Raw genomic sequence first — 15,211 nt, 5'->3', positions numbered from 1 at the left:
TTAGTCCGGACTAAACAAATAACAGCACCATAAATCCCAAATGTCATTATGAGGAGTCTGGATTGAGGTTTCTCACTTGATAATGATCAAAACATGAAACTTAGTTTTTTTTAAAAGAAATATTCCACCTTAAATCTTTGAATGTTGACCTAAAGGGTTGGTTTCAGGAAATATTCCACCTACAAGGTCCTCACGCATCGACCTTAAAGGAACATTCCACCAAAAATCCCTGGACATGCACCTAAAATGTTGGTTTTACCAAGTCGTCCATCCAAAATCCTCAAAGAGACCTGAAACGGAAACCTCCACTAGGGCAGTATGTGTAGCAGCGACAGCAGAAAGAGATCCTCTCTCGGTGGAAGAACCGCATCCGAGTGGCAGCTCCCTTTCTGCTCTTACCTTACTCACTAAACTCAAGTGCCATGGAGGACTTGAGTAGTCGACTAACAACACCAACATTTGCTCCAAATAGATAAAACAGATACAGAAATAGTCCTGAAATAATCCCACGTGTTTGTATTATTCTGTCCTCCTCACCTGAATTTAACAGTTTCAATGTTTGAATCTAGTTTAATGATTTAATTTTATAATTTATAATTTTAGCAACATTTTCAGATGGATTTTAAATTATTTTGTTGCATTTAAAAATGTTCACTGTGTTTTTTGAATACACTTCTTGGCACTGTGGTGTTTCTAGTAACATTAATGATGCCTGTGTTAGATTTGACACATACAGTATCAGAAATGTAATGCTGCAAATGTCATTTATCTCACATCTTTTTTTTTATACCATGCTTTCTGTGAAATGATCTTTAACAGTAGTAATTTTTTTTGAAACTTTATTCATACAGGACAATTTTGAAATGTTTAAAAAATGCTTTGTAACACTGAATTTTAAAAAATTTAAACAGATTAAAGTGGAGCCGTCTTTAAGCCTGTCATACTGTTGTCCACTAGAGGGCGCTAGTGATTAACTGTCAGGTTTAATTGCTTAGTTGGAAGGTGAGAATAAAAGGACTCCGCATTGTAGAGCTTTTTCAAAATTAGAAACAAAACACAGCTGAAATCTCCTGCCCAAAGGCTGTTTTTTTTTTATCATTACAAAATTTTAAAATTGTGCTCATCTCTGGAAAACAGCCAAACTTCAGTGGCAAGGACCAACATTAGTTTACATTTGTACCAGAACTATTAGCAAGAACATGTGCTTGCTAATATGACTGCGATTGTACTAAATGTACAGAATTACTCTTCACGTAATTGTAAGTGGTGCTTCAGCGGTATGTTTGATCTTCAGAGCAAATTGTACTGACTTCATATAGTAGTTTTATCTGCCAAAAAAAATCATAAATTACAAAGTGATCATGTTTGTGAACACTTTATCTAAAAAAAATAGTAACTGAAGCTGCCCAATAAATGTAGTGGGGTAAGTATAACGTAGCATAAAATGTTGTACTTTTGTAAAATACTTTGTGACTCTCCACCCTGACAAACAGCGGCTGTAAGTACAGTCACGTCTTTCTGAATTAAGTATGACTTTGTAGGAGCACTTGTCTTGCTCAGTACACATCGGTATTTATTGAGCTGCTTACATGTTAAACTACTATATCCTAAAATAAACGTTTCTAATATTTTGTTCCTTTTTTGGTGACACAGTATGGGTAGAACAGTGAATAAGTGGAGTAATACTTATTTGAGCTCCAGTTTTACCATTTTTTTTCCTCAAATTTAATTTATACAGGGAAAGTGGACAGAACACAACCAGTTTATAGTTTTCTTCTGTTTATTTGACTCAGAAAGCAGGAGAGGTTGTGTGACAAGCTTGTAAATTTTATTTTCACGTGTAAATGTTTGTTACTGATTGTATTTTCTCAGCCTTTTTAGTGAATGAAGAAACAACAGAAAAAGCATTCGCAAAGTAAGAAAACATTTATAGATACATCATATTGATGTGGTAAAACACCGCGTCACATGTAGATCGAATGGAGGAAGCAGGAAGGAGCAGTTTATAACCTGCCCCTCCTGAAATCCTCTCTGGTTAAAGGAATTTGTAGCAAAAGTCTGTTTCAAAGATGTCACTTTTTTTTTTTGCGGTCAGATTGTTCACTGCACAGTTTGCGATTAAAAGAAAAACTAAAGATTTGGCGAATTTCTAACTGTACAGTCACAAATCTGAGCTCTCCGAAAGCAGTAAGATGATTCTTTCTTTTAAATTAAACAGCTTTAGAGACTTCTTAAAATTTAAATCTCCTTACAGATTGTAAAAATATATCTCTTACGTTGTCTGCTACTGTTTTGACCAAAAAACGGATCATCTCTAAATCATTTTCAGGAGGAGGGCTGACCCAAGAGACATCTTTGACGACGACCTCTGCTGTGAATTCCAGCTGCGTAAAACAACCATGCACGTCGGAGGGGCGAGTGTGAGATGAAGGATACTGTACACTGACAAAGACAGAACACATTTACAGTTTAGAACGTGTGAACCACATGTGAATTTTACCACTCAGGCACAATGAAAAACAACGAAAAGAACACACCGTTTGTTCACTTGAAATCTTGTAACTGAGGTGCCAAACAAACCAACTCTTCACCTTGTCAGACTCAAAAAAAAAAAAAAAGTAAAAGCTAAAGTAAAAGCCCTTCAGAGATTGACGATGGATTGTTTCCACTTTTTGAAGGATGATAAAAACCGGAATGTTTTCTCATATGATACATCTGTCATTGGCTTTTTCAATCCTCGCTAACATTCCCAAATGTACTGATATTTTGGTTTTCAGCGGTGCCAACGTGATGCAGTGGTAAAAACACACCGTCTGAGCAGAGTGTGTGTGACAACATGTGGAAAACGAAACAAAACGCATTGTACCTCAAATGATCCAAACCATCATCACCCATGACCTGATACTTTAGAAAAACTCCACGCAAACTTTTATTATTGCTGCTTCTTCATGGCACAAATAATGGAAACAATACATCATGTTTTTACACTATTATGTTCTCGTTTGCCATGCAAGCGCACTACAGTACTGCTTCTATATTAGCTTATATTACACAGAGCGATAAAATAATTCATAAAACAGAGCAGGTTCATGTGTGACTTATCCACACACAGTGCCAGACTAACGTCTACGGCTGGTTTTACAGTTAGTGAGTAGATACAAAAGGATTATTGTTGTTGTTGTTATCACACAAAATAATGGTTATGATAGTATTAGCAATATTTATAATAAAAAAAACACATTCTCAGGGCATCACAAATGTAATGAACCAAAGGGGGCCAAACGTAATGTTTGAAATAATTTAAACATTTCTGACATTCATTCCTTCGGGTGTTTCTTATGTACAGTATATATTTATATTTGTATAGAAGTAGTGCTTCATTTCTAGAAATACAAATGAAAAAAACTCAAAAGGGCTGCATTCAGTGAATGCTGTGCAAATAACATTTTTTTTTTACATCAAACCTCTAACTGACAAACGCACACCACACCCCCCCTCATATCCCCCACAAACACGCAATCTCAAAAACTCATTCAAAGGTTCAGTTTCAAACCGTGACATCTGCTGTCCACTTACAGAATAAAGACTGCAGTCAGCTTTGATTCAGGCAGAGAAATGTACACCACCTGTGTCTATCTGCCTAAAACAAACATTACACAAGTAACCAGCCTCTTTACCAGCCAAGATTAATCGATAAAACGCCACTTGACAAACAGCCGGTTTACAAACTTAGCAGCTAAAGCCAAAATTCAGGGACTGTTGGACATTTCTTTATCTCACTGTGACACTTCGAATTCTGTCTGATACAAGCAGGACAACATGGCCTCAAAGAAGAATAAAGAGGTCAAGCTCGTTGGCATTCTCCTCCTCCTGTCCTCATTTGACCTGCCAGCAGGAAATCAAACTTCACTGGAACTGCAGATTTGACCGAGAAGGACTCCTGCTTCACTTTAGAACAACTTCCCTCTGACGTCATGCTAACATACGAATGAGACCTTCGACACTGACGGAGTTGCTTCACTCCATTTGAAGTCAGTGCTGGCAGTGTTGGCACCTCACAGACATCGTCAGACCCTAACCAACAACCACCGACGACCAGCCAACATGCTTTTATCGACTCTGAGATGAAGAAGCAACGTGGACCAGATACTGGCTCGTCTCTTCAGAATTTATCACCCATTGTCCCTCAGAACCCGTCACGTCTTCACGTAGCACAACGAACAGGAAACGACTGAGAAACAAGGAGGAAAGTCAGCAAGTACAGAATTTTCCACATAATTTCTGCAATAATCGTGTCCATCCACGTCAACAGCTCTTAATCTGAGTCGGGCCGTTTTCTGTGAGCATCTTTTGTCTAATGCTGCCTTCAAGTGCCATTAAAATCAAAACCATATGACCTAAAAACTCACATCCGAGCGCACGACAACTAAACCAGGAATCATTTTGCTAGGGATAAAAACACCACTGTATGCCAACTGATGCACATCTTCCTGGACAAAAAAAACCCAAAATGCAAACAAAAAGTAGAAGAAAACCCTAAAGAATAGAAATGAATGAAAAGGAAAACTGTAACCGGTCTTAATCAGAGTTACTACAATTGTTTTTTCCCCCATTTTTCTCTTGGAATCGAACAGTTACTTTTTCATTCAAGAAAACACACAAACAAATGAGCATACACCTTTGTTGTAAAAAAAAAAGAAAAGAAAAAAGAATACACTCACAAACTTGTTTTTAAACTCTGTAAATGCATTTTAAAATCAGTCAGAAGGTGAAGCATCCAGGATGTGAGGATGGTAAATTATTATGACTGTTAATATTGTTATTAAAATAACAACAGGGGAGAAAAGGTTGAAACAAAAGTGGGAACCCTGACACAGTGTGCGGCGTCCCAAATGAAGAAGTGTCTTAACTGAAGAGCGTCTAAAATGCCAGTCCTCGAGCTGTCCGATAAGAATATTCAGCAACACGAAGAACACAGATCGACAACAGAAGAGTTCCTGAAATAAAAAAGTCAGAACGCGTTTTTGTTTCCCCACCAGAAAACGAGGAAATACACGAGACACGAGTGCAAAGTCTTAAGTCAAGTTGGTGAGACGATGATGAGGACAAACAGTGATGAGTCCTTTTCCTCCACGTTTTTAAACTGCTGCCGTGCTTTAGATGATATGTAGTCAGACTGAGGCAGCAAGTGTCAGCCATGAGCCGTTTTAAGTTTAACCAGTGCTGCTGCTGCATTCATGTCATGGGGAAAAAATCAGTAAAATTGCAGGTTTATAACGTCACATTTACAGCAAACTTGGGGATTAATAAGGACCCTTATTTGGTAGCTGTAGACATTCTAAGATTAGTTGTAGTCACATACAGTTAATTGAGATTTACTTAAATTAATTTCGAGCCGAAATGCTTAAAAATGTCAACTTTTTTTTAGTTTGCTTTGTACCGAATAGTTTGCCTGTTTGTTCCCATCGACTTGCAGACATTTGGCAAATTAGATTGACTTAAAAATTCCCTCATTTTCATTATGTTGCTGCTGTTTTAGTCAAAGCTGACTAATTCCTCACCTTTTTTTTGTAGTCCTTGAGTGTTTGGTTACAAACTGAATGTTGTTTACAAACCGTGTCAGTCCAACTGTTTGACCAGTCACTGATAGTTTAACAGCTTTTACTCCACTTGTGACTGAATCGGTTTGAGAACTACAACCCAAGAGTCAAAACTTTACATTGGTTCTTGTAGTGAAATTGCAGGTGAAGTCTAGAAGCCCCAAACATGTTACTGGAGACTCTTCTTCACTGGTGAAGATTTCCAACTGCAATACTACAGTGTGAACAAAGAGGCTATATCGTGGTATCTACGTGGTAATTTTAATGAATGCATCCAAAGCCTAGACTTTGTTTCCCCGTGACCTGACTGCAGCACCGCATGAGGAGGTCATGAAGGTGTGAAGTCTTGTAATGTGCATGTTGTTGGCTGGAGTGATCCTGGGAGTGGCCTCGCTGCAGTGATGATGTGTGGTGACAGCAGGTATCTGATGAGGGTCTAGATGGATTTGGAGGAATCCTGTTTGCTGATGAGGACTTCCAGGAGCCGGAGTTTGGCCTTGATCCTTTTGTACTCTCGGTACTCCTCTAGCATCGGAACCCGATCCTCCTTCTGAACATTTCTATAGCAGAGCAGAGAGAGGGGAGGGTTACAGGATATTTCCATGTCCTGCTGCCTGCTTTGTCTTCAGACGCTAAAGCTGTGTGTCTGAGCTGGAAACTAGACAAAAAGTTTGGTTTTTAAAGTCTTGGTTGAGCTCTCTCTGCTTTTGTAGACTGTATGTGAACCTCTCTGTGTTGGAGTTTAGTTTCCCTGCTGTGTTCATGTTTGTTTGAGAGATCAAGCCGTTTACTGATCACCTTCAGCCATATCAGAGCTGTGCTGATGAAAACTGAACCAATGCCAGCACTTCTTGTTTCATATTAAAAGCCAGTATATGCTTTTATTGTCAAAAAGTTAGAGGAAATCTTTTGGTTAATGTCAGTATGAGCGATGCTATTTCAATAAAAGCAGGTTTATTCAAGCAGATATGTGCATATCTAGCTTTATTTGATCAACAGATCCTTTTTGCATATTGCAGCGATACACAGTATAAACGGCTGCGGTTTGTGACCAGCATACCTAAATGCTGTTAGTTAGCAGTGCAGCGCCGTGAAAAGCACTCGCACTGTACCAGCACTGCTCAACTGCTGGCAGCCATCCATGGCATAGCTTGGCTCGATTATAGCCACCCTCTGTGGAAAAACTCTTCGATTTCATTTCCATGCCCTACTCAAGTACCTGCCACTCGCAGCCTGTGAGACTGTGATAAAAGTGTTCATCATCTCTTTCCAGACTCAGACAATCCAATCCAACAGACACAAGACATCTGTTGGACAGACTGGCGTCAGACTTGTGGTTTTTACCTGCCATGTTTCTGACAGCTCCTGCCTGAACACCTTTTCACATCGTACAAGTTATCAAAGATCAACATGTTTGGTTGAGGTTTAACATGTATTTTAACATGTTAGGATTTTAAATCACCATTTCCTTTAATCTGAAATGAAGACCATCTCCACAGACATTTGCATTGTGTAGTTTGGTCCCAGACTTGAGTTGGTGATTTTCCAAAACATTTCACCACTTTTTATTAACTTCTTCTTCACTGATGCCCCAAACTTTAACCTACTCTACTGTAGAAAGCGTATGTCCAGCTGCTGATTGTCAAACATCAGTTTAACAGAGCTCATCTCGTTCTCACAGGAGTTACTCCATGACAGTGATCCATTAAATACGTTACTCTGCTGCTGATTTTACAATAGGATTAAAAGCCTTAGAATGTATTTCATAATGTAAGGCAATCCAGAGTGATTTATATAAAACATAAAGGCCATGATGATATAACAGAAAAAAACTGTAATATAAAAGGACACTTATGAATGTGAAACAGTTCCTGTTTTACTCAGCTTTGTTTTGTGGCAGCTGGTTAATCTAGAGACATGAACAGCCAAGGCTTCTAGTTCTTTACATTTTGATTATATTCTGTATTCTTCTGACACTATTGGAGGTGCTGTAACTCATTTATAAAACCACTTGAGAACACTGCCAAGGTGTGTTCTGGATCTCTGTTTTTAGCTGTATTATTGTATTGGACCGATTCGAATAACTCTGTGCTTGTAATGAAATTATTATTGTTTCCTAGTAACACTGCTGGACTTTGTACACCATCAGCTAAAACACTGTGGGTGTCTCTCCCACTTACCTTCCATTATGCTGGTAGAAATCTTCCTCAAACTCTCGGATGGTCTTCCTCAGTTTCTTCTTCTCTGCTCTGGCCTTCCACAGCTGTTCCAGCAGCTCTGGCCTGGAGGATGATGAGATAAATAAGAACATTGCTACACAAACTGCCTTATTTTAATATCATATTGGAGTCTTGTAGACTTCAGATGCTTTAAAATTACTTCAATTCTGAGCGTACAAATACTTAAAATAGACTTTTTTTCTCAACAGGGATTATTTGGACTGAGATGCATGAAAGAAGGCTTGAGTCTAGACAGAAGAGGAGGCGTGAACTGTGGCGGCGTGAGGGATCAGCGGTCAGGATCATGTCAAAGTAAGAGACCTGGATGTAGAAACTGAGCTGATCAGAGGTGTGTGTGTGTGCTAATTCCAGGTATGTGCTGAGTGACACATTGAGCAGATTAGAACCAGCAGATGAACCCTGGGTTTTCTGTGTCATGCCTTATTCCTGCTTATGTATGCACAGTCAGCAAAGTGACTGCTTTTCTTCCCCAGGGTCATTAATTAAGCCAGAATAGAAACATTTGCAAAAGGTAGATAATTCATCACAGTTATAGTTTTAATGTTTCCGTTCTTTTCTTTCATGCGTATGCTGACCGTGCTAATCAAATATTTTTCTCGGATCTGAAACAAACCATACTGCCTGCAAACGCCAAACTAAAACATTTTGCTGTGACCCTTGCGAGGCTGTGTACGATTGTGGTAGAACAGCTGTTGCCATCAGTTTTCCAGAGTTATGACACTGCTGCAGGGCTGCAACTAATGATTATCGATTAATAATTTAAAGGTGGAATCTGGTATTCTGGAGACATATAGCTAGTTAGCATACTTGGATTCTTAGCATGTGTCAGATTTACCATCCTTGTTCCCGCTGCCCACCTGTTGCCCTCCCCCAGGTCATGCTTTTTAGAATACACAGACTGTGCGGTGTTTTTAGTAATAACAAGACACAATAAGGCTCTCTGAACCTGTAGAAAGCCAGAAAAACTGAAATATGCTTTGACGGCACTTCAGGATTTGCAGATGTTTAATATTAATACTTTCTCTAAAAACGCCTTTGAAAGTTCATCAATGAAACTGTCAGCAGATTCTAATTTTTTCCACATTAATTGAACATTTAATATTTGAGAATATTAAATGGTTATCTGCCATTTTGTTCGATATCTTCTGAGTACAATTAAATTCTTAACACCTGATTATAAAAGCGAGAGAACAAATTTCCTTTCCTGCGTGTAGCATGAAGACATTACAAAGTAGGCCTTCATTTAGTAACTTCATTTAAGACTTGAGAGATTTAGTAGTCAGTGAATGTCTGCTCACGGCCCACTAGCTGTCCCTATACACTGCTGCTTCTGTAAATGAGAAACAAACAGTAATATTCTAAGCGCACATGCTAACTATCCAGACTCTTTCCCCTTTAACTACGGCTGCCCTGCTCTTTGTGTGTTGTGCTCTTACATGGACGAGGCGTTCGAGCTGGACAGCCGCAGGTCCAGCGCCAGCCTTCCTGAACCCTCCTCCACCTTCTCTCTCATTGGACAGTCGCTCTGTCTGTCAGGCTGGTTCTGGCTGCTCACAGGTCCATCGGTCAGGCTCATGGGGTCGACGGCCATGATGACCTCAGGGCTCTGCATCTCGCCGCCGCTGCTCTCTCCCTCCTCCTCCTCCTCCTCTTCATCCTCATCCTCATTTTGCTCATCCTCCCTCTCTTCTTCTTCTCCTCCTCCGCCACCTTTCCGCTCCTCCTCCTCCTCCTCTTTGATCTCCTCCCAGAAATGAGCAGTTTCACCCTCGATGATTGGCTGTAGGGTTTGACTCCGCCTTTTACTAGAGGGGGATACCTAGGGGAAAGAGAAGGGAGGTCAGTAAATCTTATCCATCTACTGTTTATATATTTACATGTCTACCAAAGACAACAGACGTGTGTGAGTGTGTAGTTGACTTACTGTAATGGGTGTGATGCTGACTCTGGTGAGCATTTGTTTGACCAGTCTGTAGCGATCGTAGAGAGGCTTCACCACCAGACGCTCCTCTCTGGTCACCTGGACGTAGGCAGACACACAGGCGTGGTTAAAAAATGTGTACACAGGTGTCTTTGGGCAGCTTTAACAAATCTTAGCAGGATTTAGGATGTTGGTTAACTCACTGGTCGACCATGGAGGCCTTCGTAGTGCAGGAGGTTCTTTTGAAGTACTGTTTTCTCACAAGACAGCTGCTCCTTGGTCATCTTCTACAGAGAAAGAAAGACGGTTAATAATGCAAAAGGGATATAACATTGAATTAATCGCATACAAGTGGCCCACACTCCCTGTTTGGGAATCAATGAGCTGAAAAATGACAATTTGAGACGTAATTTCATGTCAAAATGCTTGACGCCAAAAAGCTGTTTATGTTCCCAGGTGTAGTAGAAATCCTGCTTAAGCAGAACAGATGGAGCAGTGGTGCACTTTAAAATGAATACAACGCCAATTTTTCTCTTTTCTTTCAGCAATTTCTGCTGTTTACCAGCTCTACCCTTTGTGCTTTTCATATTTTTACTCATGCATTTACTGTGTGATGTTTAATTCTAACTGCTATTGATGCATTCTCAAAAATCCTGTAAAGTACAGTAAAATACATGTGTTAACTGTAAAGTTATCTCTTGCAATGTGCTAAAGCTATAAATATTTAATATATTTTAACATCAAACATTCTGCATTCTTTGAATATTCTTGAAGATTCATCTTCATCTTAAACACATAAATTAATCCAGTTAACCGTGATTTAACCGAGCTCATCGTGTAAAACACATCTGAACATTCCTGTGGCTTTTTTTTATTCATTAGCAGAGTGGCAACATGGACAATTTAGATGGTAGCCCAGTTTAGAGGTCTAATGCATTCATTTGTCACTTATCTGTTATGTGATCTAATGCTGGTTAAGGAGCAGTGAACTGTGCTCCACAACTCTGTATTGCACTTCATTAACTAAACCACATAGAGGCTGAAAAATGTGGTCACTATGACCCAGTAACTCGACTATACATTATTTAACAATATTCAGTTTAATTTAGAAATACTTCCATGTTTCCTTTGATGTGTGTCATGATTCAGGCTGGGAAATATCTGCTCCTCACCTTGATGTCATCAGGCCAGCCGTCCTCCTGCCTCTTCCCTTTGACCCTGCGCTGGATCAGCTCCAGTGTTTCCTCCCTGGTGGGACGTGGACCTTTGACCTCCACGGCTGCATCATAAGTGCTCTGATCCAGCGTTGAGCCGAAGCTTTTGGGCAAAGTGTTGCTGCGAGGACGAGTTTGAGGGCCGAGCTCACTCTCAGCACGATGTTTGGCATCTGGGGAAGAAGGAATACATTGATGAGGAGAGAAAAAACAGGTAAAAAAGGAGGGCAGACATGAGTTTGTGGGGACAGAAGGGGTAAAGTATAAATGAAGGGTGAAAACTGAGATAAAAACACACATTACACATCTTTCACTGGATAACCAGACATGCAGGATTTTATTAGATGGCAGCCATGGTTAAGGTGAGCCAATTCAAAATAAGGAGAAAGCATGCTGGGACAACACACCCTGAATAAAAACATGACACCACACCAAGTAAAAACCCAAATATAGAGAGCAATAACCTTTTCCTGAATATTTTGATAACACTGACTAAATTATTATAAAAATGAAGTCCCTGGGTCAGCCTGACCTCCCACTGTTTCCCTTAAAATTATAGTAGTTCTAGATGTCACTGCAAAACATTAAAATCACACTCTTACTTTTTGTATATGTAAGATTTTGTTTCAGTTCAAAATTTTTTGCTAAAAGATACATATAGATAAATACTTTGACATATCAGTCCATACCTAAACATGTCTAATTCTAAACATGTTTTATTTTGAAATGGAAACCCCAACTACACCACTACTACATCACGACACTCTTGGAAAAAGGCATCTCTCCATTAAATATCCCGTGACAACATGCTGTTTCAGGAGGAAATGCACCAAAACAAGGAAGCAAGATGCTCTCACAAAGCCGCCTCATAGTGACTGTCAGTAGTGTTTGCAATGTCTACTTACTGAGGGGTTTGTACTTACTGAGGTGAAACGGTCTAGAGCTCAGGCCTGAGTAGGGGTGGAGCGGGGGGGTGAGTGTGTGATGGGGAGGTGAGCAGATAGAGGAGGAGGAGTAGGAGGAAGGGGAGGAGGGAGCATGGTGGCGTCTGTGTGAATGGAGCAAAGCCTGGTGCCTCAGCGTGCTTCTGGGTAAAAGGTGGTGCTGGCGTCCTGGTTGGCCGATCAATCAATCAAACGGTCGATGTGCGATCAGGGGAGGAAGGAGGAAAGTGGAGAGCGGGTGCTCGCGTTATTTTTTTTTTTCAGTTTTGATTTGAAACAGAGAGAAATGTTTCGGCCACTGTGTTCTCCAAAAAGGAGAGCTGTCGCCTCGCAAAAAGGAGGTGGACGAGCTGCCTGGGGTTCGTTCAGCACGGTGAAACAATTGAGAGGGGCAGAGACACGTCAAGGTGTAGACCAGGATTGCTGTATGATAGATGTGTCACATATCATCTGAATGAGTGTTTACGCTTGCTTGCTGACAGTCAACACCAGCGTATCAATAAAAAGTTTCTGCAAACCTAATTTTAGTCTTAATTCTACTTTTTCACTGCTTCACCTTACTGAACTCAACCTGCAGGTCATGAATGTGGGTTCACAAGGACGCACCAGCACATTGGAGGGTGGGAGCCACGCATGTGAGAGCCACGTCAACCCCGAACATGTGCATGTCTGCTTATGTTTGTTAGACCAGCATACATGCGATGTTGTTACAGAGGTCAAAGGTTAGGTGTGGGGAAGCTCAAACTGTCCAGCACTCTAACCCCGACCGACACACACACACACACACACACACACACACCAAAGCATGTTCACGGGAGAACGAACGAGCAGCTCTACCTTTAATCTGCCTGCGGATCTTGGTCAGGTCAGTCATCCATTTGAGGACTTTGGGGTTAGCTGCCTTGTCTCCATGCGAGGGCTGAAAGACGAGGAGAGGAGAGAAACCACGGAGCAAGAGTTGGTATTTCAGACAAAAGGTCAAAGCAATACAAAACAGAATTTACAACGGCAATTTAGCCACTGATGTTATTGCTTGGAAAGACTTCCACAAAGCTTTAAAAAGATCTGTGATTGCCTTCAGCAGTGTGCAGGCAATCTGCCATAAATCAAACTTAACGTCACCTTGGAGGTTTACAACTATGTCGAATTTCAAAGGTTGTTAGAAGCTGCTAGTGTTTGTTACTAATGTCAGAACAAAGCTGATTTTTATTGCCTGTTATCACAAAAACTACCAAACCTCCTGTGAACTGATGGTAGCTGAAACTGCCTCATCAAAGCCTTAATGATTAAGTAAAGAAAATTTGTTGCTCCTTGTTTTTTCTTCAGCTACACTGTGTCACCGAGCAGACTATATTCCTCGGGACTACAATGCACAAAATTAATTCATGTTTCGGATCTTCATTATTCACACATAGGTTTTGACTTTCAGAAAGTCTTATAAGCCTTCATCAGATTAATAACTCTATGAAGAGAAAAACAAAGCAGAGAAAGAAAGAAAGAAAGAGAATAGGAGAAAAATTGACTACAAGCTATTTTTATTCGATTTATTACAGAGAGTGGACTTTACTTTTTTTTTTAAAAGAACAGTTTAGCTATTGGTCAACCACTTTGACTGCTCAGTAATAGTATAATAAATTCTACATTCTACGCATCTGTTTTTACCTTATAGTTCCTCTCTTTCTCAAACTGCTCTTCAAACTGTTTGATTTTCTTTTTCAGATGCTGAAGCTTCTTGGTGAGTTGGTGGGTCACTGAATCTCCTCTCATTGCTTCTTTGGAGCCAAATGACGCTCGCCTCGGCCTGAGGATACACAAGTAAGAACAAACTGCCAAAAACACTCGATATAATCCACACATTTCTGCTCTAACACAGACCAAAGAGAATGACTGGAGGTGTGATTACAAATGTTAACACCTTAAACAGAACCTCACAGTGAGCGAGCTCGCCCTGGGTGTCGGTGCTTCGCCGTACCTCTGTGCTTTGGTGGGTGAGGTGGCGTCCAGGTCCTGCTGGAGGAATCGTTGGGCGCCATGCGCTCCAAAATCGAGAAAGCGTCGTGCCAGGAGGTGAGGGTGGGAGCGGGAGGAGGAGGGAGAGTCGTCCTGCACTCCCTCCCCCTCTTCCTCCTCACCATCCTCCTCCAAGGGTAGCGGGGGGAGAGGGACCATGCGACCAGCCAGGGGGGAGAGCTGCGCCTCTCCACCGTCGTTGTCGTCCTGCCAGGATTTGTAAGCTGGGACGGGGTCTGGAGAGATCAGAAAAGAAATAAAGAGAGGAGTCAGAGCAAGTTAAGAGGTCAGGAAAGAAGGGAGAGAGAAGACTAATTTAATCCCTTGCTAACAAGCGTATTATATATTTGATAAGTGCTGTACATTTGAAGACGCATACATGATACATTCAACAACAAATTCAATTCTTCTTCGGTACCTTGCTGACTCACGCTAAGCCTGATTAACGGTGGACTGACTGTCAGCACTATGCTAACAAGCTGAGTCGAAGGTGGAAAAAAAAAAAGGAGGAGAGCGTGTAGGAGGGGTCATGACAATAATGAGACAGGGGTGAGTCAGAGAGAGACAGAGTAAAAAGTGTAATCAGAGAGGAAAGGTGTCCTGATCAATCTGTCCAGTGACCCTGCAGCAGGAGGGAAGAGTAAAGATGAAAGGAAAAACAGTCCGCCAGCACCTTATTAAATCTGATGGAGGGAAGAGTGTTTCACATGCAGGGATTTATTCATGACCGGTATCACAAAAGCACATTTTAAAATGTGAGAATATTTGAATTTAGCTTCCTGTACCGTGTCCACGCCAGGAAAACAACCACCGCAAAAAAATCAATGAGACGGGATGAAAGGAGGGCTGGGTAGGCTGGTGGATGAGTGGGTACACATGAAGCTACTTACCTTGGCCTTCCTTTTGCAGATGCATACATGAGAAGTCTATGGGAGGGAGGTGGAGATGGGAGGGGGGTGACGCTGTTTGGATGGAAGGAGGAAGAGGAAGAGAGATAGCAGAGAAGACGAACAGTGAGGTCAGTCATTCTTAACAAGTTCACCACCTCACCAGCATTCATTCGGTATCTGTGCCTGGTGGGTTTAATTGTAAACAAAAGGGCTTTTTTAAATCAGTCACACTGGATATTTCACAGAAACACGGGGAAATGAAGGAGAATGACAGCTCATAAAAGTTTAACAAACCGAGCAGCAGTGCAGCAGAGATCTTTAAGAAACATTAAAAAATGGATGGGATGCACAGTCACGAATTTCAATTTTTCGAAATTTAATTTAGAAGGTTT

At 40.9% G+C, this 15,211-nt stretch overlaps 1 protein-coding gene across 1 annotated transcript in view; it reads right to left on the bottom strand.

Annotated features, from left to right (window-relative positions):
* Positions 1-1,762: 1,762 nt before the first annotated feature.
* Positions 1,763-15,211, bottom strand: part of fam13b (family with sequence similarity 13 member B) — a 90,664-nt gene continuing 77,215 nt past the window's right edge. The window contains exons 15-25 of the mRNA XM_051954306.1: positions 14,820-14,891; positions 13,892-14,165; positions 13,582-13,720; positions 12,757-12,838; positions 11,899-12,087; positions 10,934-11,148; positions 9,965-10,048; positions 9,765-9,860; positions 9,277-9,659; positions 7,781-7,882; positions 1,763-6,160 (exon numbers count right to left, since the gene is read on the bottom strand). Coding sequence (XP_051810266.1) covers positions 6,037-6,160; positions 7,781-7,882; positions 9,277-9,659; positions 9,765-9,860; positions 9,965-10,048; positions 10,934-11,148; positions 11,899-12,087; positions 12,757-12,838; positions 13,582-13,720; positions 13,892-14,165; positions 14,820-14,891 — 1,760 coding nt within the window. The 3' untranslated portion in view covers positions 1,763-6,036. The remainder of the gene's footprint in view (positions 6,161-7,780; positions 7,883-9,276; positions 9,660-9,764; positions 9,861-9,964; positions 10,049-10,933; positions 11,149-11,898; positions 12,088-12,756; positions 12,839-13,581; positions 13,721-13,891; positions 14,166-14,819; positions 14,892-15,211) is intronic.

This window comes from Acanthochromis polyacanthus, chromosome 10 (genome assembly GCF_021347895.1).
Source record: "Acanthochromis polyacanthus isolate Apoly-LR-REF ecotype Palm Island chromosome 10, KAUST_Apoly_ChrSc, whole genome shotgun sequence".
In the NCBI taxonomy this organism is placed as follows: Eukaryota; Metazoa; Chordata; class Actinopteri; family Pomacentridae; genus Acanthochromis; species Acanthochromis polyacanthus.
The sequence above is the reverse complement of the archived record's forward strand: the minus strand, read 5'-3'. Positions and strand labels throughout refer to the sequence as shown.